General features: G+C 42.9%; 1 protein-coding gene across 3 annotated transcripts in view; it reads right to left on the bottom strand.

Moving 5' to 3' along the window:
* Positions 1–26,985, bottom strand: part of CLIC5 (chloride intracellular channel 5) — a 264,527-nt gene that overhangs the window by 77,930 nt on the left and 159,612 nt on the right. For all 3 annotated transcript variants that reach the window (XM_033937344.1, XM_033937345.1, XM_033937346.1), the window contains exon 2: positions 761–870. In XM_033937344.1, coding sequence (XP_033793235.1) covers positions 761–870 — 110 coding nt within the window. The remainder of the gene's footprint in view (positions 1–760; positions 871–26,985) is intronic.

The following is a 26,985-nucleotide window of genomic DNA, read 5'->3' as shown; positions in this document are numbered from 1 at the left end:
ACCTCTGTAACGTTCCTGGCACAAGCAGCAACCCCCAAGCTGCTTTCATGCCAGCGTTAGCTCTTCCTCTGAAATCACTTCCTGGACATCACATCAGAGGAAGAGCCAACGCTGGCATGACAATGGCTTGGGGGTTGCTGCTCATGTCAGGAATGTTACAGAGGTACGGGGCAAGGAAGGAATGTCTAGAGAGGTGGGAGGGCGGAGAAAAGAGTGGGGGTGGGGTGCCACCATGCCACCACCCCAGGCGCCTCTCACCCTCACTACACCATTGATCACATGAGTTAACTTTGGTGCTGAACCTCTTTCTTCATCATGCAGCCGGTAATGTGGACATAGATTGTTCATAACTACACACATCTGCCCACCATAACTTTCTTCATTGGCCTCTATGTTACATCTAAGAGAATGTAGGGTTAAGTGACAGTAGTATTTGAACCATGACCCCTGTGATATTCAGCCCACTGCTTTATTAGGCTACTTTTCTACGTAAGAAAAACTTCATGAATATGCAAAGCTCTTTTTCCCAATTTTTTTTTCAGTACAGAAAGGAATAAAATGTAAAAATATGTGCCCAGATCTTTTGTAGCTGTTAAGGCATTACACCCAGTACTATGCTTTCATAAAGCTATTTATACTACCAACTTTGATGAAGTACCCTGGGCATTTCAAAATTAATGCACAGCGATTGATATTTAGACTGATCATAATTACCGTATATTAATAAGGCTATATCTTCATTAATTAGGCAATTGATTACCTTTTCAGGTCTACAGTGGTGACATTGAACACAACCCCTTTGAGCCAGAGGATCATGAAGAGACGCTGAGAGAAGGGACAATTCCCAATACTTTCCCCATCAGAGCCAGCCTAGAACAGAGAGAGGTCAAAAATGTATACATATTCACTATTCTCTTTTAGTCAATGTATAGAAGCCTGCATAGAGAAGCCAGCAAAAACATGCATAATTTATAGTAATTTTCAATGGAAATTATACTCATACTTTTTACTTTGAAAAATTATTTTGGATTACCGTATTTTCGCGGATATAACGCGCGCGTTATACGCGATTGTACCTACCGCGCATACCCCTCGCGCGTTATATGCCTGAGCGCGGTATAGAAAAGTTTTTAAACATAGTTCCCACCCCGCCCGACGCCCGATTCACCCCCCCAGCAGGACCGCTCGCACCCCCACCCCGAACGACCGCTCGCACGCGCTCCCACCCGCACCCGCATCCACGATCGGAGCAAGAGGGAGCCCAAGCCCTCTTGCCCGGCCTTCTCCCCGACGTCCGATACATCCCCCCCACCCCCCGAAGGACCGCCGACTTCCCGACAATATCGGGCCAGGAGGGAGCCCAAACCCTCCTGGCCACGGCGACCCCCTACCCCCACCCCGCACTACATTACGGGCAGGAGGGATCCCAGGCCCTCCTGCCCTCGACACAAACCCCCCTCCCTCCAACGACCGCCCCCCCCCAAGAACCTCCGACCGCCCCCCCAGCCGACCCGCGACCCCCCTGGCCGACCCCCACGACCCCCCCACCCCCCTTCCCCGTACCTTTGGAAGTTGGCCGGACAGACGGGAGCCAAACCCGCCTGTCCGGCAGGCAGCCAACGAAGGAATGAGGCTGGATTGGCCCATCCGTCCTAAAGCTCCGCCTACTGGTGGGGCCTAAGGCGCGTGGGCCAATCAGAATAGGCCCTGGAGCCTTAGGTCCCACCTGGGGGCGCGGCCTGAGACACATGGTCGGGTTTGGCCCATGTGCCTCAGGCCACGCCCCCAGGTGGGACCTAAGGCTCCAGGGCCTATTCTGATTGGCCCACGCGCCTTAGGCCCCACCAGTAGGCGGAGCTTTAGGACGGATGGGCCAATCCGGCCTCATTCCTTCGTTGGCTGCCTGCCGGACAGGCGGGTTTGGCTCCCGTCTGTCCGGCCAACTTCCAAAGGTACGGGGAAGGGGGGTGGGGGGGTCGTGGGGGTCGGCCAGGGGGGTCGCGGGTCGGCTGGGGGACGGGCGGAGGTTCTTGGGGGGGGGGCGGTCGTTGGGGGGGGAGGGGGGTTTGCGTCGAGGGCAGGAGGGCCTGGGATCCCTCCTGCCCGTAATGTAGTGCGGGGTGGGGTTAGGGGGTCGCCGTGGCCAGGAGGGTTTGGGCTCCCTCCTGGCCCGATATTGTTGGGGAGTCGGCGGTCCTTCGGGGTGAGGGTGCGAGTGGTCCTGCCGGGGGGGGGATGTATCGGACGTCGGGGGGGGGCATCAGGCTTTCAGGATGGGGACAGACCTTCAAGGGGGGACAGGACTTCAAGGGGGGACAGTGCACGGAAGTCAGGGGGGGTGAACGGAGAGTCGGGACAGCGCACGGAAAGTCAGGGCGGGCGAAAGGAGCGTCGGGCATCATGCGCGTTATATGCCTGAGCGCGGTATAGAAAAGTTTTGGTACATATCATCGTGATTTCTGCGCGCTATACCCCTGTGCGCGTTTTACACAGGTGCGCGTTATATCCGCGAAAATACGGTAGTCGATGCCCCTTTTCAACTTTTAACTTTTTTCTTTAGTTTTGGAAATATGGAGAGAGATTACTGTCACTATAGTTGTTTTTCCTGTATGTTATTTCTAACTTTATGCATCTTTGATTGTACTCTTGTGTAAGTATTTTTGTATTGCAAAAATTCCCAATAAAAATTTTGAATTGAAATGTTTTTTTTTAAATTTCAATACTGCTTTAACTGTTGAACAGATGAAGTGGTTTATAATAGATTAAAAAAACAATAACCACCCCCCCCCCCACTCACACACACCCTGTTATCAACCTGCGCTAGAGGATTTCATTGCAGGCCAGCAAGGTAAGTGCTCCAATGCTCACAGGAATTCTGTGAGCATCAGAGCATTTACAATGGGGGTGTAATGGGAAGGAACAGGGAGGCAGAGAGGAGAAGGGGTGCCGGCACTCACCAAGATGGCGCCCGGGGTTGACCGCCCCTCTTACTCGCCACTGGCCCCTTTTATCAAGTACACTAAAGGTTTTTAGCATGAACCAGTACAGTAAATGCTCCAACGTTCATAGAATTCCTATGAGCGTCGGAGCACTTATCTTGCCAGCCTGCCCTAAAAACCTCTAGCACAGATTGATAAAAGGGGATGATGTGATACTCAGCAGTACTTAGCCAGTTAAGTGCCACTGAATATTAGCAGCTAGCACCAACCAAGCGATTTAATTGGTTAGCGGCCCTGAAATTTCCTAATTCCTTATTTGACCTGTTTGCCATGAAGAGAATGTAAACTGTTTTGTGTTTTCTTTGATTGCCTCGTATGTGCACAAAGGACTAAATTCTACCTATGGCACTGAAAAAAAAAATAGCTCCTTAGTGCTGTTCTATACATGGCGCTTAAAAGTTAGGCATGGTTTAAAGAAAAACGTTTTTGTTGCCCCGGGGACCATTTGCACCAAATTCTTGTGCCTAAAGTAGACAAAGAATTTTGTGTGTATAAAGGGGGGGGAGGGGGAAGAGACATGTATTTGTTATGAAATATAATTTGAAAGAATTTAAGTGCTATTTAAAGTGTAAAATGTTTGTATAATATGTTGCACTTATTGTTAGCTTTAAAATGAATAAGGATATTAAAAAAAAAAAAAAATAGACATAGATCCCCCTTAGTCCATAACTACACATGTAAATCCAAGGAACACCCCCCTAATGCGCCCATTTCCATGCCCCCTTTTTTGACTCGTGTAAAATTTGATTAAAACTAATTAGCGCCAATAAACGCTCATCGAAGTCCCAATTATTATCACTAACTGGCTCATTATGCAATTAACTTTCAGGTACATATTGGGCATATGCCCAAATATGCCCACACACAGCCCAATATTCTGTGCCATTTTTACCAGCTGGAAATAGCTCTTGGCTTGTAGCGTTCAAGGCCCAATTAAAAGCTCACCTCTTCGAGACTGCTTTCAACTCCTAATACCTCTCACCTTGGGTTCTGCATCCTTAACCCTATATGTCATGTCTGTCTGTACAAGTTAGATTGTAACCTTTCAGCGCTATATAAGTGATAAATAGTAGTAGTAGTGTACCGATATTCAGCGGGAGATAGCCGGCTATCTTCTGCTGAATATTTTTTTATGTATTTCATTTTGCCATAGAAGAGCCCAAGCTGCTTTAGCCTTTCCTCATAGGGAAATCATCCCATCCCTTTTATCATTTTCATCACCCTTGTCTGTACCTTTTCTAATTCCGCTACTTTTTTTTTAAAGATATGGTGATCAGAATTGCATACAGTATTTGAGAAACGGTCATACCATAAAGCGAAACAAGGCCATTATAACATTTTCATTCTTATTTTCCATTCCTTTTCCTGATAATTCTGAACATTCTATTTGCTTTCTTAGCCGCCGCATATTGAGCTGACACCTAGATCTTTTTCCTGGGCAGCGACTCCTAATGTGGAACCCTACATCATGTAGCTATGGTTCCTCTTTCCTACAAACATCACTTTGCACTTTTTCACATTGAACGTCATCTGTCATTTTGACATCCAGTCTTCCAGTCTCAAAAGGTCCTGTTGCAATTTTTCAGAATCCTCTTGCAATTTAACAACTTTGTGTCATCAGCAAATTTATTTATCTCATTAGTTATTCCCATCTCTAGATCAATGACTATGCATAAGATAAATTATCCTCAGCTGCCTAGATTGTAGGCAGATCACTCTCATTCATAAAATATTCATTACAGGGGTCATGAAAACCTGACTGGCGAGGTGTGTCCAAGGACTGAGTTGAGCACCCCCTGCTTTACAGAACATTTTATCAAGGGGGATAGTCAGACATGGGGGTTACCAGATGTCCAGTTTTACCTGGACATGTCATCTTTTTAGAGGACTGTCCAGGTGTCCGGACAGATTTTAAAAACTCAGCAGTTTGTCCGGGTTTTGGAAGGCTTCGACACTGACAAGCACAGATGCAACACGATGCTGTCAAGCGTATGTGCACATGTGGGTGTAAAGATATTGCGCCACATCCACACATGCTCGGAGGCCCTCCAGTTGCGGCCCCGAGATCAGGAAAGGATAAGAGGCAAGGTTTGTGTGGGGGCGGGACAAGGCAGGGATGGCGTCGAATGGGCAGGGATGGGGCGTGGCCATGTGTCCTCTTTTTTGCATCAACACATCTAGTAACCCTAGTCAGGCACCCTCACTACCCTGTGATAAAATTACCCCCTTTATAAAGTTACTTGCATACAGAAGAACAAAATGATAATGGTGACTATGGAATGTTCTGATTGAAGCTCTGCTTTAACACATTCCACCTCTGGGTGATGCTGCAGGCCACTCCCACCTGCTTCTTCTAACACAAGCTTCCTGTGCCCCTTTTGATTTCTAGTTATATAACAGTAACACAGCCTGCAACCAGAAATCAGCATTGGATAGCATGAGCCAACACTGACTAGAAAGTGTTGATGCAAAACACATATTGATGCATGACAAAGTTTCAAAGGAAAATGGCCTGGGTAATATTCCTCAGAAAATTACCTATGAGGAAGACAGGTTAAAAGTACTCCAAGGGCATAGCCAAGGAAGGACCTTGGCAGCCTGCTCCCCTCGTCCCCCCCCCCCCCCCCACACACACACATACTTAGGGCTCAGACCCCTTCCAAAACTGCACCGGATGCCTGGCTGGCAGGGATGCTCAAGCCCCAGTAGCCAGAAAGATTTGTTATCCAAGCTCCTACCTGTGCTGCCTGAGCAGCAGGAATTTCGTGGGGTGCTCCAGCTGTTGATGTTGGTACTTCCACATAAGCTCAATTCATGCATTGAACTACACATGTGCGGAAGTGCCTGTGTTGTAGGTTGGTGCACCCAGCCAGCTTACTCGCTGTTAGGAGCTCTAGCTTAAGCATCCTCAGTAGCACAGTAAGGTTGGGTGGGGCGGGAGGGTAGTCTGCCATGGGTGCACCGGCACCCGTTCTCCTCTCTGCCTACCCACTCCTTCCCTGCCCCCCACTACTGTGCATGCAAGCCCCTTACCTTCCCTCGTACCTCTTTAATGTTCGCGGCACGAGCGGCACCCAATCTGCTGCTCGTGCCAGCGTCGGCTCTTCCTCTGACGTCACTTCTTGGACCCCTAGGAAGTGACATCAGAGGAAGAGCCGACACTGGCACGAGCAATAGGTTGGGGTTGCTGCTCGAGCGACAAACATTAAAGAGATACAGGGGAAGGGGCGTGCACACGCAGGGCAATAAGGGGCGGGGAAGGAGTGGATGGGGTGGGACGGAGAAGAGGGTGGGGAAGGGGCGCCTCTCACCCTCACTACGCCACTGGGCATCCTCACCAGTTCACCCTAGGACCCTTCCCCAAAAAATTAGTTTCTGGCTATGCTTCTGCATTTGCACCTGACTGCATAGATGCCAAATATGTTGCGGTATATATGAAGAATTGTAAATAATAATCTAATTTAATCTTTTCTCTCTCTTTTCACAGGTCTTTCCTATATGTTATGGAGTTCTTTTCCTTTATCGAATACATGTTTTTATTGTTAGCCACTGAGAACTGTTGTAAGCTTTTTCAGGATATCATACTTTAATAATCAAACATAAGCATAAACATCTAAATCAGGATTTCTTAATCGCACTTTTCTAGTTCAGGTTCAAGGCGACTTACAAGTTAAGAGGCCCATGTAGCAACATGGGGAAATTTTACAGCATTTAGAAGGAAGATACACTACATTACTAGGGAAGGTTACAATGATAATAATAATAATATAACAGTTTATATACTGCAGGATCGTGAAATTCTATGCGGTTTACAATCATTAAAAGATGTTACAGATTGAGTGGATTTAACAAAGTTAAAAGCTAGTGACCCTTTCAGGACCAAGGGACATATTTGTCCCATAACTTTAAAATCCTATAAATTTTGATTGGGATAGTCTACAGTTCTAAATTTGATATGTACGGATTCCATATGATACTGCCTTTATGTAAACAAACTGGTTCCGACATTCATTCATTAGCGTCGTTGCTAGATTGACGAGAAGATTCACTTGCCACACTGTCCATAAGCCAGAAGTGTGATTTTTTTAAATAAAAATAATGATATTTCACAAAAAAAATCAATTTTTTGGCATCTGCAAGCCCTTTTTACCATAAAAATGTCATCAAAACCACAAAAATTGGCCTACGATCCTTATGGTCCTGAAAGGGTTAACAGCTCTAGGAATCAGTTATTGTGGAATGAGATTGTGCAGGTTAGTTGCCTAAGTACTTTAGGAACAGATATGTTTTTAGGTGTTTCCTAAATTCCCCGTAAGTAGTAGGCATAAGCAATTGTTCCATATCTTTACCCCATAATGCTGCCTGATGTGAGAAAAGATGCTGATGATGTCTTTTAAATTTACATCCTCTAACCGGAGGGGAAACAAAATTTAAGTGTGAGCTTCTCTTATGTCTGTTACACGATGCTACACGAAGGAAAACAAGTAAGATGCCGTGTGCAATAACTTTTTCTTCAAATGGAAGCAAAACAATGCCCACCTACACGTCTTGACCATCAGTAATATCTCTCTTCACGATCTAGATAAAAGCTTGCATGTTTACCCAGAAAAATAGCTCACAAAACTGTCTTTTCCCATATTCAGCTTTATTTCAGCTCATGTCCAGAAGACTTCAATGTAGGATTCCAAGCATCTGTTAACTCTCTTGCCTTCTTGTTGGCTGCAAAGTCTGAAATAATTGCCTTTTACAGCTCTGGAAATCTGCAGGCTCCTCAGATGAAGTATATGCATAGAGTCTTCCCAAAGGAAACTATTATTACAAATACTAATATTCTACAGTAGCATCAGAGTACAAATGCAAGTAACATGCAGCGTAGTGAAGCTCATCCCCGTTACCACATCACTTGGAGCACATCGAGTCACTTCACCATGCCCAGACCTAACTCTTAATTATCCTGCACAGCATGTTTCAAGTAATGATGACGTATAAACAAGAAGAAAGATACTGGAGCACACAGCTTGACATTTATCCAGTATTGATGTGCTATATTAAACTCAGATTCAGAAGGGCACTGAGAACACAAAAACGAGGCTGTTGTCAGAGGCAAGAATCCCTAAATCACTGGGATGGTTATGGGCATGGCTTAAACGTTCACAATTGTCTCTTCCTGGCAGGCAAATAAAAACTATATTTGCTGGTTTGTAGGTTATGTAACCATAATTTCATCATACATTAAGTATTTGAGATAAAGAGGACATAGGCACCGGAATGGGGGGGGGGGAACAGGGGGGGCACAGGGGCAGTGGCCTCCCCAAAATTTGATCCCTGGTAGTCCAGGGGAGCAGCAGGCAGGAGCAAGCTTTCTGCGCTGCTATTCACTGCTAACTCGGTCGGTGGCAGCTGATTTCTTCTGCCATTGAGCGGCAACCAGCAGCAGCGCGTTTTGGCGCTGCCTGCTCGGCGCTCAGTGGCTTCTTTGATTGGGAGGTAGGGGGCTGGGTGCAGAGCCTGGCAGGGAGAGGCTGGGTGCAGGGGGAAAGGCTTTGGGAAGGCAGGGATGACAGAAGCTCAGGGGGTTGGGAAAGACAGATACTGCATGTACAGGGAGAGAGTTAGGAAGGGCAAATGCTAAGGCTGGGGAGGGGGATTAGGAGAGGAGGAAAAGAGAGAAGCTGCACAGGTAGAGTAGTGGAAAGGGAGAGCAATAAATGCTGCCAGTGGGAAATGGAAAAAGAACGGAGAATTGTTGGACACAGGTGTCTGGCATTTGAGGGAAAGAGAGATGATGTATATGGGGAAAGGAAGAAAGAGGTGGTGGAGAGGAGGGAGGAAGAAATGTTGCACTGGGAGGGAGGAGAGATGACCCAAAGAAAAGAGAGATGTCAGACCACTGGAATGAGAAGGAGAGAGAGAGAGAGATGCCATACCACAGAATGGAAGGGAAGGAGGAAAGAGAGAGATGCCAGACCACAGAAAGGAGAAGAGAGAGATGTTAGACCTTGGGAAGAGGGAGGGAAAGAGAGAGAGAGAGAGATTCCAGGCTATGGGAAGGAGGGGAGAAAGATACCAGACCAAATAAGGATGGAAGACAGAGATGTCTGACCATGGGAGAGGGATGAGGTGATGCATAGGAATGGAGGGGAAGGGGAGACAGAGGGAGGAGATGGTGCACAGCGATGGGTGCAACAGGGAAGAGATAAGAAGAAATGTTTTATATGGATAGATGGGAGTAGGGGAGAAGAAAGAGGGAGGAGATGGTACACATGGATAGATGGGAAGGGAAGGAAAGGAAAAGTAGATTTTGAGAAGAAAGTTGAATGTTAAAAGTTAATGCTAAAGATGGATGTACAGTGGCCTGTCATCACCGTTTGGAAAAAAAAATCTGAAAGAATAAGGTAAGTGGTGACCCGTGCAAAGGTGAGGGGAAGGGAGGAAATGGGCCTGGGGTGGAGGCTCGGAACAGGAGAGAGAGAGAGAAAGGGCAGTTGGACAGATGATGGAAGTGGGGGAAGGGGGCAGATGATGGAAGTCGGGAGAAAGAGAAGGGGGCAGAGCAGATGATGAAAGTGGGGAGAAGGGGCAGATGATGGAAGTGGAGAGAGAGAGAGAAGGGGGCAGGGCAGTTGATGGAAGTGGGGAAAAGGGGACAGATGATGGAAATGGGAAGAACCTGTGCCATGGTGAGGAGGTGAGGGGGTAGGATAACACGATGGAATAGGGGTGGAGGAACAGAAGAGGCAGATGATAGAAGTGGGGAGAAGGGAGAGAGAGAGAAAAGGGCAGACAGATCAGTTGAGAGGGGAGAGCAGATGCTGAATTGAAGTGGAAAAAGAACACATACTGGATGGAAGAAGGGGATAAAGAAAAAGGGCATATGCTGGATGGGAAAAGAAGAGAGCTAATGAGATAGTGGAGGGGTGAAGGAAAGGGGTGGCAATCTGTGGGTAGACACAGTGAAAAGAGGAAAACTGAGGACTGAATAGTAAGAGAGAATTTAATTTAGACAGAAGCAGAAAAGAGAGAAGAGAGAGATGCCAGAGAATGGGGGGACACGGGGAAGGATACTGAAATATCAGATCTGAGTGGAAGAAATGAGAAGAGAGAGGGGGAAGGAAGGAGAGATGGAAGGAGAGAGATGCCAGACCATGAGGGGAACAAAGGGAAGAAGATGGATGCCAGACCAATTGGGGCAGGGGGAGGGCAGGAGGAGAAATGGAAAGATGGAAGGGGGATGGCAGACGGTTTCTGGAAGGGGCAGACAGTGGATGGAAGGAAGAAAATGACAAGATGAGGAAAACAGAAATTGGGAGACAAAGGTTGTTAGGGGCCATCAACTCGTGCTCGAGTCATAGTCCAATGTTAGATGAATATTGGAGAAGAGCAAAGAATACCAAAACCCTCTATATATTTGCTTCATCGACTACAGCAAAGATTTTGACTGTGTGGATTATAATAAACTATGGAGAACTCTAGTGCAAATGGGAATACCTAAACACATAATTCAGCTGATACAGAGCCTATATGAAAATCAAGATGATAAAGGTAGAAAAACATTTATATTTTTTTATTTTTTTGCTATAGGATAAAGTAGTGTTGTAGCTGTGTTGATAAATGTTTATAAATAGAAAATGGAAATATGATGATCGTTTTATTGGACTAATTTTAATACATTTTTGACTAACTTTTAGAGACCATATTTGCCTTCCTCAGGTCAGGACAGGATACTGTAACCGCAGTATACTTTACTGACCTAAGGAAAGCGGGGGTTTGACCTCTGAAACCTAATTTTAAAAATGTATTAGTCCAATAAAATTATATTATCTTATTTTCCATTTTTTGGTTTATTTGTTAATTTGTAAAGTGATTTGTTATTTCTCTTTTTCAAATTTACATCTGCTATCTTTATATTTTGTTCAGTATTGGGGGATATGCACCACTATTTCTTCACCCCCTAAACCAGGGGTGTCAAAGTCCCTCCTCGAGGGCCGTAATCCAGTCGGGTTTTCAGGATTTCCCCAATGAATATGCATTGAAAGCAGTGCATGCACATAGATCTCATGCATATTCATTGGGGAAATCCTGAAAACCCGACTGGATTCCGGCCCTCGAGGACCGACTTTGACACCTGTGCCCTAAACTGTACCGTTCCAGCACAAGCCAGCATGCTGAATGCCCTGCACTGCTCCGATGGTCATAGAATTCCTAAGATTGTCAGAACAGCGCAGAACATTCAGCCTGCCAGCCAGTGCTAAAATCCTCTTCCGTGCTTTTGTAAAAAAAAAAAAAAAAAAAAGGGGGGGGAGCAGTTTGTGATTACTTATTCCAAACTGGGTGAGGGTAGTTCTGTATCCTATGTGTATGAAAGACATGGTTTTCTGTTAGCACTGACCATCCTTGTTTGGCGAAATGCATCAGGCATGGTTCCTGGGAGCACCTTGAATAAACCTGATTTGAATCTCCTTATTGTCTGCTGATCTTCTTTTGTTCCATGTTGGATTCTTTGGTGGACCGCTTGCCTTATTGTTTTGTTACAAATTAACATACATGGAGTGGAACGTACCAGAGGAGTTACAGATTTGGTTGTTTATACATACAGTACATATGGGTTAAAGTTGGACGACAGAGTGAGGCAGTTCAGAGGAGTTGCAAACTTGGTTATTAATATAGACTTATGTTTTGGATAGTATTACTGCTTTACAATGCATTTGAACACTTTTATATACGTATGGAAAGGGTTCAGAGTTAAAGTACTGGGCAAGTAGGTGGGAAGGGAAGGATGGGGGGATTTGTTCAGAGATGTTTGGGGCTTGCATCGAACTAAAACTGTACACTGGCACTGGTATGGTAATCTTTGTTGTTTGTTTTGAATTTTATAATAAAAGAAAATAAGAAATACAAGTGGAAATAAAGAAGTAAATAAGAAAACAGGTAAATAAATGGGGGCGGGGCAGGGCAGAGCAGGGATAGGGGGCCCAGTGTACTTGTGTGCCTAGGGGCCCTCAAAGAATTAATCCTGCCTTGATGGTGACCAGAACCTGTTCCCTGTTATGCAACTCAGGGTATATACATGTTTGGGGGCATGTTTTGGGTGGAGCGTGCTTGGTGTCACATTGAGTTCTGATTTATACGCATATTTTATGGAAACCACATGTGCTTTTGTACTATATTTCGGTGCTAAGAAAACATAGAAGCATCTTCCAAAGCAAAATCCTCAAAATAAAGGCAGACAAGATTGCTTTTTAATTTTGATCAAGTGGCACAAGATGAAAGATACAGGATTCTAAATGCCAACACTACAGTAAATACTTCTATTCCTAGTTGATATTTGAACATAAAATTACAACTAAAAACAAGTGTCTTTCACCAGGACAAGAAAGTACTTCCTTAAGGTCAATATTGCCAAATATGAAATAAGCCAATGAGAATGCAAGTGTAAAGACTCCTGGGATTTTGTCCTGCTTATGTGTCAGAGACCTCTAGTGGCTCCATTAATATGTCACATTGTGACCTGCTCATAATCCTGCAGTTTCTGGAACAAAAAGAGGTTTCTTCTGACCAGTGAGGTAATGGTGAGAGCAAATCCCTTTTGGAGGAAAGCTGAGAGCAGTATAAAACCCAGCCCCACTGTAAACTTTATCTTTGGGTCCCCTGACCACTGTACCATAAACAAAACCAATATTGGGATGAAAATGAAGTCTTTTTGAAAAGTTCCAGGACCGATTTTATAAAAATGTATTAAACAATCTTACAACTTATTCCACTGGGTCCCTTTCAAAGTACTCCCCTTCCCTACACTTTTCCCAATGTCGTTTCCACTTCTGGAAACAGTCCTTAAATGCATCTTCAGGAATCGCCAAAAGTTTCTGCGTTGAATTATACTTTATGTCTTCAATGGTGTCAAATTGCTTTCCTTTCAGCATGGACTTAAGTTTAGGAAACAAGAAGAAGTCAGCAGGGTCCAAGTCAGGAGAGTAAGGTGGCTGGGAAGGAACTGTCAGTGTGATTTTTGCACACAATTCACAGTTGTTCTTCTGGTCATCGGTCATCAACCATGGAACAAACTTTGCTGCAACATGAGACATCCCCAACATCTCTGTTATAATGTTGTGGCATGAACCAATGAAGATGTTGCATTCCCCTGCCAATTCTCTAATAGTTAATCACCGATTAGCACACACAAGAACCCTCATCAATTAACGATGATGTCTCCCAGTTCGCGAATCATCTTACACTGATTCACGAACACTTTTGAAGCATGATTACCATTCAAAACACCTTCCACGACTCATGACATGTTCCCCATAAGCCACTTTCAACATTTCATAGGTTTCTGTAGCGGTCTCACCCAATTTAAAACAGGACTTCACGCTGTAGCGCTGCTCATAGAGGTAACACATGATGAAAAATAGCCAATCACGAAAACACACTTTCACAAAAACTGCTGTAGCTCGGAAACAAAAAACAGATATCAACAAACAGAAAAAAGGAGGTTACTTCTGAGGTTTCAAACTACTCAACGCCACCTAGTGCAGGGGTCTCAAAGTCCCTCCTTGAGGGCCACAATCCAGTCAGGTTTTCAAGATTTCCCCAATGAATATGCATGAGATCTATGTGCATGCACTGCTTTCAATTCATATTCATTGGGGAAATCCTGAAAACCCGACTGGATTGCGGCCCTCAAGGAGGGACTTTGAGATCCCTGATCTAGTGCATCTCATAAAAATTTCCCGTAGGCGTGCAATTCAAACTGTCCTGGATCTTTCTGAACAGACCTCATAATTTCAATAAACTACCCTTTCAAAAATAATAACCAGTGCTCAAACTATGAATAAAGGGTATAGAGCAGTGGTTCCCAAACCTGTCCTGGAGGACCCCAAGGCCAGTCGGGTTTTCAAGATAGCCCTAATGAATATGCATGACAGAGATTTGCATATAATGGAGATGCCAGGAATGCAGATCTGCTCCATGCATATTCATTAGGGCTATCTTGAAAACCCGACTGGCCTGGGGGTCCTTCAGGACAGGTTTGGGAACCACTGGTATAGAGCATCAAAAGCAAAGAAAAAAAACATGTGAAGGTTCAATATCAAAGAATATAGACTTACAAAGTTACATACAGTATGCTATATGGGGCTAGGGCGGTGGTTCCCAAACCTGTCCTGGGGGACCTTCAGCCAGTCAGGTTTTCCAGATATCCCTAATGAATGTGCATGAGAAAGATTTGCATATAATGGAAGTGACAGGTATGCAAATCTCTCTCATGCATATTCATTAGGGATATCTGGAAAACCTGACTGGCTGGGGGTCGCCCAGGACAGGTTTGGGAACTACTGGGCTAAGGTTTTAAGCCCATACAAGGGCAATAATACCCCTTTTTCCTGCAGTACAGGACCAAAAGTCATCTTACACAGAGCAGTAACAAAACTGCATCAAAGTTCCAGTAACTGGAGACAAGGTCGACCAACAAAACTGTAGCAGGGCTTTTGTATATTCAATCAGTCACCAGATAGCAAGTTCCCTAGCATGGGCTGCAAGCTGACTTGGATACCAGAACGTACGCAGGTAAGGCTAGTCTCAGTTAGGGCACTGGTCTTTGACCTAAGGGCCACCGCGTCAGCGGACTGCTGGGCATGATGGACCACTGATCTGACCCAGCAGCAGTGATTTTTATGTTCTTATGTTCTCAACTAAGGGAAAAATGACAAGAAATTATATCCTATAGACCAGAGATCTCAAAGTCCCTCCTTGAGGGCTGCAATCCAGTCGGGTTTTCAGGATTTCTCCAATGAATATGCATTGAAAGCAGTGCATGCACATAGATCTCACGCATATTCATTGGGGAAATCTTGAAAACCCGACTGGATTTCGGCCCTCAAGGAGGGACTTTGAGACCCCTGCCATAGACAGTCACACTTCTGCAATCCTTGTTCCACGATCTACTCTCTGGTACGACACACATTATTCTGGGAGCTGTGAGGCTATTAAATACTCCATAACATTCCAGGTACCTTTCTGGCAGGAATGAAAGACACTTTCAAGGCACTTATACTTTTGGCAATCACTTCTGGCTCCTCCCAATAAAACCAGAAAACCACACAATGTAATGTAATGTAATGTAATTTATTTCTTATATACCGCTACAATCAGACCAGGCAGAGTTCTTCCAAAACAAAATTTACTGGTTTGGGTGTGGAACCACCACAAACAGAGCTACTCAGACAGTTAAAAGCAAACAAAAACTCAAAATAACCTGCAGGTACAGTAAATTAGAATTAAAATTGCCAAGATTCAAAGCAAGTTAACCAGCTGAGAAGAGTCGCAGCCCAGTTAACTTGCTTGTATGCAGCTCATTGGTTATTTTCAGTAGCTAAAGTGGAAACTGGCTATGCTGAGGGCATTTCAGGGATGGAGTCCAATTAGTGCCCAATATTCAGAGCTAATCAGCCTTTTTTAATGCTTACTACTACTATCCAGCCTTCAAAAAATGGCTTTAAGATTCAATGTTAAATTTCAGCCCTAGTCACTCAAGCATAAATAACAGTCCAATAGATTAGACCCAGGCTAAAGACACCTTCACCATTCATTTAAGGTTACTAAAAGGTAGCCTCAGCCCCACCACTCCACCGCTAAATCAATATTTCATTGCGGGAAGAATTATGTGAGAACTCATCATTGGCTGCCTCTAACATATTTTTTATACCAAAAGTTTGTTATATCAAAAAGTCTTCATGTACCTCAATAATAGTAATAAATATTCAATGCTTTAAAGCGTCATTGTACTTAGCTTGTTTTTATCAGCCAACGTCCGGGAGTTGAACCCGACATGCATGTTTCGCACTACAAGAGTGCTGTATCAAGGGTCTCCCAAGAACGCCCGTGTCATCCAACTCCACCAATCTTAAAATTGGTGGAGTCTTACCCCTGATGTCAATTCTAACCTTCAGTCTGACGTCAGAATTGACATCGGGGGTAAGGCTTCTGGGCCAGTGGCATGCAATTGTTGCACTCACCTAGCCCTTCCCAGCAATTTGTTCCATGCCGGCTCCCCGCTCGTCCCTCGACCTGCTGCTGAGCCAGAAGTTTAACCCCCTCCTGCCGCCGCTGCTTCGTTTACATATCCTCACAGCAGCAGCAGCGGGAGGTAATTAAATTCAGTGGGCGGAAGAAGACAAAGACTGGAAGGCAGTGAGGGAAACATAGGAGGGAGGAGGAAGGGATACCGGTATTGTTGGGCCTAAGTTGGGGAGGAGAGAACAAAGGCTGGAAGGCAGTGAGGGGAACATAGAAGGAAGGAAGGAAGGGACAAATGGGCCTGAGGAAGGAAAGAAATCACCAGAAAATGGGGGAGGAAGAGGACAAAAGTTGGAAGGCAGTGAGGGGAACATAGGATGAAGGAAGGAAGGGACAAATGTTGGGCCCGAGGAAGGAAAGAAATCACCAGACAATGGGGAGGAAGAGGACAATGATTGGAAGGCAGTGAGAGGAACATAGGAGGGAATGAGGGAGGAAGGGACAATTGTTGGGCCTGAGGAAGGAAAGAAAGAGAGAAAAGAAGAAAGAAAGAAAGAAATTACCAGACAACAAAGGGGAGGGGAGGAAGAAGACAAAGGCTGGAAGACATTGAGGGGGGTCATAGGAAGGAGGGAGGAAGGGACAATTGTTGGGCCTGAGGAAGGAAAGAAAGAAATCACCAGACAACCAAAGGTAGTAAAAATGATTTTATTTTCAATTTAGTGATCAAAATGTGTCAGTTTTGAGAATTTAGATCTGCTGTCTATATTTTGCACTATATTTGTCTATTTTTCTATAGTTGTTACTGAGGTGACATTGCATATTTTAAAAAGTCATCTGCCTTGACATCTTTTCGTTTGTTAGTTCAATCTTCCATTTTAAGTATTCTTGACTACTGCAACATCATATATTTGGGTGCTTTCAAGAAAATTCTTAGAAAATTGAGGGTGGTCCAGAATATGGCTGTTCACCTCATTTTTGGTTTAAAAAAACTGGGAGCATGTTACCCCCTTCTATCAAAAGCTCCATTGGCTGCCATTGGAATCTAGAGTTTTATTTAAGTTTACATGTATCTGCTTTAAAGCAGTATTTGGCATGCTATCAGGTTTTCTTACCCCTCATTTTACTCTAAGTTACACTAATAAGAGCTCTCGAAGATTACACTTGTTTGCATATCCCTCAATAAAATCCAGTCATTACAAAAGGTTCCTCGCGAGAGCCTTCTCTTTTCAGGCGGCCAAACTTGTGTTAGAAGCTTCCTCTTATCTTGATTTTAGAAAACAGATAAAAACACAACTATTCAACAGGTTGGGTTCTTAATGTAGCTTATCGTTTAACTTAATACTTTTATCTTATTTTAAATTGTTTGTATTCTTCCTATATTGTATGCATTCAACTTTGTCGAATTTTTAGATAATTTAATACATCTATTTGTACTGTATGTATTATGCTTGATTCCTGTGAACCGCCTAGAACTTCCGGGTATGGCGGTATATAAAAAGAAACTATTATTATTTATTATTATTATCTGTGCCCTGTTCCTGCATACCATTAGGCCACCAGAGGGGGGACAGGGTACAATGCCTGACAGGGAGGGAGGACAAGGTGCAGAGCCTGGCAATGAGTGTGGGGTTGGGTGCAGAGCCTGGCAAGGAGAATTTGGTTCAGAATGTTTTTTTCTTGTTTTCCTTCTCTAAATTTAGGGTGCGTCTTATGGTCAGGTGCATCTTATGGAGTGAAAAATACAGTAAATAGTGTTTAGCTGTCTAACTGCTAATATTCAGTGAGAGAAAGCCGGAAGAAAAATTTTAAGACAGCACTCAATGCTTTCAGTAGTCAGACAACAAAAGCCAGAGCCTGAGAAGTTTGCATGAATTTAACTTCCTGCATGAAGAGTGAAGCAAAGGCTATCTGTCAAACAATATACTACTACTAATAATAATCATCATCATTTCTATAGTGCTGTATATCACAACACAGAAGAGACAGTTCCTGCTCAAAAGAGCTTACAATCTAGTCAAGACAGACAAGCTGGACAAGAAGGTACATCAATACACAGTGCTCAGGAGCACACAATTTATCTGGAATTCAAAGAAAGAAATTTTATAAGAAAAATTACAGCTAAACCAAAACACAATATCTCCCCTTAGAAAATGAACTGGCTGCATGAAATTCTATGTGGCATCAAATCTCAGCAGTGCTCCTACCTTCCTCGAACCAAGCATCAGGCTCAGGAAAACTTACAGCCAGTCAGGCACTATTGAAACAGAAATAGACACCAAGAGCCATGCCTGAATAATTTATTGAAATTCCATGACTTTATTTGCATGAGCTGGAAGTCGGTCACACTTGTACTGCACTGAGTGTAAGTATGTGATCTAAGCAGCTGCTTCATTTTTCAAATATTATAACAGCATTTCCTGCCTAATGAGTTAACAAAGGTGTTTTCTGGTCAGCCTTTTTCTTGGAGAGTCCACGTCTGTCAGCAGACATGATATCAATAGCACTCATAGAGACTGCTTAAGCAGCACTGATCATTTACACACGTGGAGGGGGATAATCAAAAATGTGCCTAAGTCTGAGGTTGGACGTTTCGTGCAAGAAATCGACAAACCAAGCAGGTAAAATGTCCATTTTCAAAGCTACCAAACATCTATTTTTTATTTTTGAAAATCTAGGAGAGACATGGACCAGGAAGAGATATGGATGGTCAAGGGCATGACTAGAATTTATACTCCATTCATAATTCCATCCTCTACAAATTGCTATAATGTAACATATGCATTTTATTATTCCTTATATTGTAAGTCGCCTTGAACCTATTTAGGCATAGCGTGACTCAGAAATACTGGATTAGATTAGATTATGCGCCTAATTGCTTAAAGTTAGGCTGTGCATTTACAACAACCTTTGAACTAGTATAACTGCTCATGCCCAACTACAAAAGGGGGGTCCAGTATAATCTCGTTATAACAGACTCGCTTATAATGGAACCTCGCCTATAGCAGACGAGGTCCACTGGTCCCGGCCATGTGCCTTTATAAACATGCAGAAAATCATCGCATATAGAGGACTCGCATATAACGGACTTTCGGATATGAAGCATAACAAATTTGGTCCCCAGAGCCGCTTTTAGCTGTAGTTTTGTTCGGCTATAACGGACATGCAGACTCCGCCTACAAGGCACGTGGCGTGCCGGTGATATAGTATCAAAATGCAGCCCAGAAGAAAATGACGGAGTATTTTTCTTTCCAGTACAGTACGATATAATGCTTTAGAACATCTTTTAGTGTTCTGGTTTTGCAATCATTTCGTGCCATACCAATGTTTTGCTAAGTTTTGTTATTGATGTTGCTGATATGCTTGTGCAGTGACTGTTGTTCATTGACTGAACATTGTTTCAAATTGACCTAAATAAAGTTTGAAAAAATGCAACTCTGGATATAACGGGCTCTAGATATAACGGACTGTTATTCCAGGTCCCTTGAAGTCCGTTGTAACGAGATTATACTGTATACAAGTCCAATCCCTTTAAAGTTAGGGTGAATCTGTGAACCTACACTGGTATTCTATAATGGCAACTGCCTGTGCAATTACTTTTATAGAATTTGGGCTCAGTACTCATCATCCCAGCACCTACCTTTAGGCAACATGTAGAGAACTACCCCCTTGTGTGGAATAGGTAGCACCCTCAGGTTGAAGCTCAGAAAATCTTCGAGCCTGGGAAGATTCAACCACCTCACCTTCCTCTATCCAAAGTTTCAATGGCAACTCTCTAAGCAACACAGAAATCTAAGATCGAATCGCAAACGACTTGCTGGCGATAAGCCCAGAAAGAACAGGCGAGTCTGAAGGCAAAACACGAGGTTTCCTTTTGTGCTTCACCATTTCGGTGATAAGAGGAAAATGTATTGGCTGCCATGATGTTCTATCTCAGGGCTGCCCAAGTCCGGTCCTAGAGAATCTACTGGCAGGCCAGGTTTTCAGGATATCCACAATGAATATGCATGAGAGAGATTTGCCTGCACTTCTTGGTATGCAAATCTCTCTCATGCATATTCATTGTGGATTTCCTGAAGCCTGGCCTGCCAGTAGATCTTGAGGACCGGACTTGGGCAGTCCTGCTCTATTTCCTTAATGTCAATACCACAGTTTCTATCAATAATGCCCACCTACAACATCTGAAAACAGGATAGAGAATGGCTTTTGCAATTGCCTTCACTGTTCTACATGCCATTCTCCAAATATAGAAAAGTACACTATAAACAGCCCAAGCTATGCAGTATTAGATAGAGTGTGAGCCCACCAGGACAGCTAGGGAGAAAATGCTTGAGTTCCTGAATTTATCTACTACTTAGATTGTAAGTGGTAGATAAATACTTAAATAGATAAATTACCATGTATGCTCTGACCCAAGTTTCCAAGTTTCCAAGTTTATTAGTTTTTAATATCCCGATCATAAAATAAATATCTGACCGGTTAACAATAAAAATTTTAATATAGATTAGAAAGAAATAGTGGGGGTGTGTAAGAAAAATTAGGGTAAACATATATGACACATACAAACAGACTAGAAAGTGAGGATAAGTTAGGAGGAGAAGAAAAGTTACATAATTATTAGAGGAAAATGAGATAGAGGAATGGGATAAAACATGAAGGATGAGGGTGCATGGAAAAAGTGATGCATGCTGAAGAAAGTTGGTTTTTTAGAGATACTAATAAATAGAAAATTTATAGATTAAGATTTATCAAAGGCGTCTTGAAATAGATAAGTTTTAAGATGGATCTTGAATTTGGGTAGATGAAGTTCGTCACGGAGGTATTGAGGAAGAGAATTCCATAAAGTGGGAGCTATTATAGCATAATTAGTTTTTCTGGTATAGTAGGAGTCTTTTAAGGATGGAATGAAAAGAAGTTTTTGGTCGGTGGATCTTAAAGAACAATGACAAAACAACTCAAAGTCTCAAATGAATCCTTCAAACATAAAAGCTACAACTCCAAACTCATCTCTAGGAAGATTGCTTCTTTACTTAAAACATGCAGGATAGGGGAGTGTAGACAAGATGGCGGCAGAGTGAACTTACCATGAAGAACGCCAAGAGCCTGCTGCTATTTTTGCCTCTATACTTTGCTGCTTTTTCAGCAATGCCACATGTTAAGAGAAAGGGGATAGTGAGGACTGTTCCCCTGCCTGTCCTCATCTCTTCCCTTGTGCAGCAAACAATTGACTATTTCATAACGGTAACCCCTTCACCTGAATCCAGAGTTGTAGCCCCTGCATTGAGAAAGGACGAAGGAGCTGGCTGTCTCAAGGGTTTGAGACATCTTTATCTCCCCTGGATCCCAACAGTCCTCCATGTCCAGCGACCGGCGTGACATTGGTGGAGGAGACTCTCATACCCGGAAGTGCTAAGAACATAAGAATTGCCGCTGCTGGGTCAGACCAGTGGTCCATCAAGCCCAGCAGTCCGCTCATGCAGCGGCCCTCTGGTCAAAGACCAGCACCCTAACCGAGACTAGCCCTACCAGCGCCTGTTCTTGTTCAGCAGGAACTTGTCTAACTTTGTCTTGAATCCCTGGAGGGTGTTTACCCATATAACAGCCTCCGGAAGAGCGTTCCAGCTTTCTACTACTCTCTGGGTGAAGAAGAACTTCCTTACGTTCGTACAGAATCTATCCCCTTTCAACTTTAGAGAGTACCCTCTCGTTCTCCCTACCTTGGAGAGGGTGAACAACCTGTCCTTATCTACTAAGTCTATCCCCTTCAGTACCTTGAATGTTTTGATCATGTCCCCTCTCAATCTCCTCTGTTCGAGGGAGAAGAGGCCCAGCATGGGCACTGAGTCAGAGTCAGAGATGCTGAAAAAGCAGAGCATGGAAGTAGAGGTGTCTACTACTCCCACGGAGATATCTTTGGTTACTACGGGGTCCTTTTACTAAGGCACGCTAGCCAATTTAGCGCACGCTAAACGCTAACACGGCCATAAGATATAATGGATGTGTTAACACGCACTAAAAAGGCTATCGTGCCTTAGTAAAAGGACCCCTATATGACAAATCCTTCAGCATTTGGATTCCCCAGTATCCAAGTCAGTTGAGGAGGTAACAATTATCGCAAATAAGGTAGATAATTTAACAAAGACTGTTGAATTTGTGAAAGAAGATCTCACAGGACGGGTCAGGCAAATGCATGAGGAAATCCAACATTTTCATCAGTTTAAAGTTTCTATGATAAAGGTTATACATAGGAAACTTGAACAAATGGAAAACTGCAACAGACATTTGAATATCCATTTTTTGAATTTCCCTTAAACTCCAGTTGATCTATTCAAGTGGCATTTAATGGAAAATTAAAAAATTTCCTCGAACTCTATTCCTCCAATAAATAAAATATTTACAAGAAGTTATATTTTCTTGTATTTGTTGTTGAAAATTGTAAATAAATAAATTAAAAATATATATATTTTATTTACCTATTATGGAAGTTCCTCAAGGAGTAGGGGAAAAAGAAAATAGAGGAAGATTGGATTGATTTTGATAATATTTTGGAGGTTCCGGAACAATCTATAGTTAATGTTTCTGAGAGAGCAATGCAGCTTGTATCCTTTGTCTTTGAACAGGATATGAATACGGTATTAAGACTTTACTTTAAAAGTTCTCATCTTTTTGGAGGTATAAAAATCTGGGTTTATCCAGATGTGGCAAAGACTACACAGGAACGGAGAAAAGTGTTTCTATTCTTAAGACAAGAGACTATTAAAATAGGAGCGACTTTTTTGTTGGCTTACCCATGTAAATGCCAGGTTCATTATGTGGGATCTAAATATGTTTTTTATTTCCCAGAACTGAAGGACTTCCTAGATTTGAAAAAAAATTATAAATGATTAATGTTGGGAATAGAGTGATACAAAAGGGATCATATTAAGCCTTTCCCTCAAAATCTGATTCATGTTAACTCCTTTTATTTTCTTTTTGTCCACACTCCATTAATAGTGGTCTAAGGAGGAGTAAAAATTAAGTTGCTTTCTTTTCCTTCATAATACATTTATGTTTCTGGGTTTCTTGTAACAAGAAATTGTCTTGTGAATCTTTTTTGAAATGCATAATAATAATAATAAAACCATGCAGGATAAATCTATTGCATTATAAAGAAAGAAAAACCACAGAACAAATATCTCTTTAACATAAAACTAAGGCCGGCGCTAGACTTGATGGGGCTCAGGGCATACATATGCTAGGGAGGGACCCTCAAAGCTTGTTTCAGGCAGGTTTGGGACCACCTGTAACACGGGGGCCCAAGGCAATTGCCATGTTTGCCTAACCCTAACCCCAGCTCTGCATACAGGAAAAACTAGCAAAAAAAATCAAAAAAATCATGAAAGACCAGTGCCAGCCAGTACTCTTAGAAGATGACTCACTGAATGAAAAATCCCCAGTTCTATTTGCACTGGCCTTCCAGTAACCAACTAATTGGATGCATAAATTAGTAAAAAGCAAACTTTTAACAGAAACTCAGGCAGAAGAGAATGGTGTAAATCCCTACAATATACAACACTGCAAACTATGCATATGCATGTACAAGGGAATATCAGCAATAGCTGCGCTTTCGTAATTAAACGTTAATCTATTCAGTTATACCATACAGAGAATACTGTACTAGGTTCAAGTACAGTAATACCACCTCTCCAGAATTCTTTGATCCTCAGAAACACCATTCTGTGTTCAATAACTTTTCACTACACAGAGCTTTATGTGTTCTGTCGTCAGAGGATCATTATATGTTTTATTATTTATTTTCAGTTCATTAAGTTAAGTGTTTCTTTTATATTTAAACGTGCTAAGTCTTATTTAATTGCTGTAAATCAAGTCGAGCCTTCTCAGAATGATGACTCGGTATACAAAGTTAAGCTTTAGTTTAGTTTATCAATTTTATAAGAGCACACACGTCCACACACATAAGAAAGACAGTCAACATACACGGGATCCTCTTGCTCCTCCAATAATGTGAAGAGGGATGTTACACTGATGGGAAAGAAGAAACGTCACAGACACACGATCAATCCGCACAGAGAAAATCAAGGTGACTTTTCTATTACCGTAATATCATTATGATTGGGATCCTTAAAGGGTTCATAGTCAAAAGCGCGCGCCAACAAAGGCGCGCCGAGACAACTGAGCGCAAGGCGGAAGCCTGCGCTGAAGAAAAAGTGTTTTAAGGGGCTCCGACGGGGGGTGTTGGTGGGGAACCCCCCCACACTTTTCTGAATACAGATCGTGCCGACGTTGGGGGGGTTTGGGGGGTTGTAACCCCCCTCATTATACTGGAAACGTAACTTTTTCCCTGTTTTTTAGGGAAAAAGTGAAGTTTTCAGTATAATGTGGGGGGTTACAATCCCCCCAAACCCCCCACAACGCCGGCGCGATCTGTATTCAGTAAAGTGGGGGGGGGGGGTTTCCCCACACACACACCCCGTCGGAGCCCCTTAAAACACTGTTTTTCTTCGGCGCGGGCTTCCGCCTTGTGCTCAGTTGTCTCTGCCTTTGTCGGCGCGCGCTTTTGACCTGTCACCCCCTTAAAGAGAACCAGAAAGCAATCCAAGAACATGAGATTTTTAAGTCACACAGAATACTAAAGTAAGCCCCCAGATGTGTGTAAAGTGTTAGGCACAGCTCTCTTATGCCAATCAATGACAGGCATAAGCGAGTGTGCCTAAGTGCAACCCATCATGCGCACAACTTGTAGTATTGTTCTGTAACTTATGTACATAACTTTGCAGCACACCCATGTCCCACATACACTGTTCACATCTATACCCCCTTACAGCGACGGACTATTAATGTACTACCTTAAGAACATACAAGCTCTATATTGGGACAGACCAAAGGTCCATCAAACCCAGTATCCTGTTTCCAACAATGGCCAACTCAGGTCACAAATATCTGGGAAGATCCCAAAGATTAAAGCAGCTTAAAATCTGTTTATCCTAGAAATAAATAGTGGATTTTTCCAAATTCATCTTAACAATGGCTTATTTTCTTTTAGAAAATTATTTGATTTATTTAATTCATTTTCTATCCCATTTTCCCCAAAGAGCTCAGAATGGGTTACAGGTAAACATACATAAATGTCGTTAACAGGTTACAATTTGGCATAGTTACAGTACAAGTTTGCGACACAACGTTGTATCCTAACTCAATACATGTCCAAACCGTTATTAAACCCTACTAAGCTAACTACTTTTACCACAACGAATTCCAAAGTTTAATTCTGATTGAAGAAATATTTTCTCTTGTTTGTTTTAAATTTACTACTTAATAGCTTCATTGCATGCCCCCTAGCTCTAGAATTTCTGAAAAATGTAAACAAGCAATTCATATCTACCCATTCCATTCCATGCAGTATTTTATAGACCTATATCATATCGTCCCTCAGCCATCTCTCCTCCAAGCTGAAGGGCCCTAGCCACTTCAGTCTTTCCTCATAGGGAAGTTGTCCCATCCCCTTTATCGTTTCTGGCACCCTTCTCTGTACCTTTTTAAATTCCGCTATATCTTTTTTTTTTATAATGCATTTTTCCACAGTACGTTGTACATATATGCGTGCAAGTGTCAATTTTGACAGCACATATGCACACATGGCATGTGTAATTACACTCATGCAGTTATAGAATGGTCCTATATGAAATCCAAGTGTTTGGTGAGTCTTTTATGTCAGTTTCTCAACATTATCATGCATATGTGTCCTATAAAATAGCATAGAAGTGCATTAGCATGTCACTGCAAGGGGTTATGCATGGTGGCAATGCTCAGGCAGTTCATAGGTGTGTTTCAAAGTTATGCATATAGGGGCTGATTCTACAAACAGTGTCCCAATTGTAGGTGGCGGCAGACATTCTGCCACCATCTCACCAGCCAATTGGGATGCACATTTTTTTTTTTTTTTAAATCCATGCCGAGAAGGACGCCTACAATATAGGCGTCTGACTCGCGCCTACAGAGACATCTAAGCATGTCTACCAACGCCCAAAGCTGGTGTGGGCGAGGTTTCCACCAGAGGTCAACTTGGGCATCTATAAGCATCCCTATGTTTCTTCATAGGCACGACACAGACACCTTAAATGCAGGCCTGCAAAATACTGGCCTACATTTAAGATATCTGTTAGAAAAAAACAGTATTACTGTGAGGTGCATTGAACTGTGCTTTAAATTGAAAAGTTCTCAGTGATTTCATGTGGTATGTTTTTGTCAATTATTTTATTATGTATGTTTTGTGTAGTGGGATGCAAATTTTTAAATAAATAGAGACACTACAATCTTTAAAGAAAGAAAGAAAACATTTAGCGGGGAGCACATTTGGTAGGTAATACAAAAAGGAAAAAAGAGAAAAAGAAAAAGAAAAAAGATGAATCTATAATCTATATAGAAATCTAATTTAGATCTAAGAAGTTTGGTGATTTGTAAAATAATGTTGTCTATTTTTCAAAAGCATCCTTGAACAAAAAACTTTAAGGAACGCTTGAATTTTTCTAAAGAAGATTCATTACAAATATAAATTGGTAGATTGTTCCAAAGCAGGGGGTGCTATAACTGAGAAAATGGTAGATCTTCTGGTTCCTATTATCTTTAATGAAGGAATAGTCAATAGCAGTTGTTGTGTTGATCTCAATGCCCTGGATGGAGAATACGGTATTAAGAAACGATGTAGAAAAGTTGGAGCATGAGTTTGTTGAATTTTAAACGTTAACAGTAAAATTTTAAAGGTTATTCTACGCAAAGTGAACTTCAACCCCATCGGCTCTCCATCTGACGTCACTTCCTATGTGCAGCACCTGGAAATGACATCAGCGGGAGAGATGACGTGGTCACGAGGAGCATGTTGAAGTTGGTGCTCATGGTGGTAAGCAACTAGAGGTGCTGGAGAAGGGAAGGGGGCGTGCGCGTGGCGAGGGGAGGAGTGGGAAGAGGCGGAGGGGAG

Source organism: Geotrypetes seraphini, chromosome 3 (assembly GCF_902459505.1).
Source record: "Geotrypetes seraphini chromosome 3, aGeoSer1.1, whole genome shotgun sequence".
In the NCBI taxonomy this organism is placed as follows: Eukaryota; Metazoa; Chordata; class Amphibia; order Gymnophiona; family Dermophiidae; genus Geotrypetes; species Geotrypetes seraphini.
Note: the sequence above shows the minus strand (reverse complement) of the source record. Positions and strands in the feature narration are given on the sequence as shown.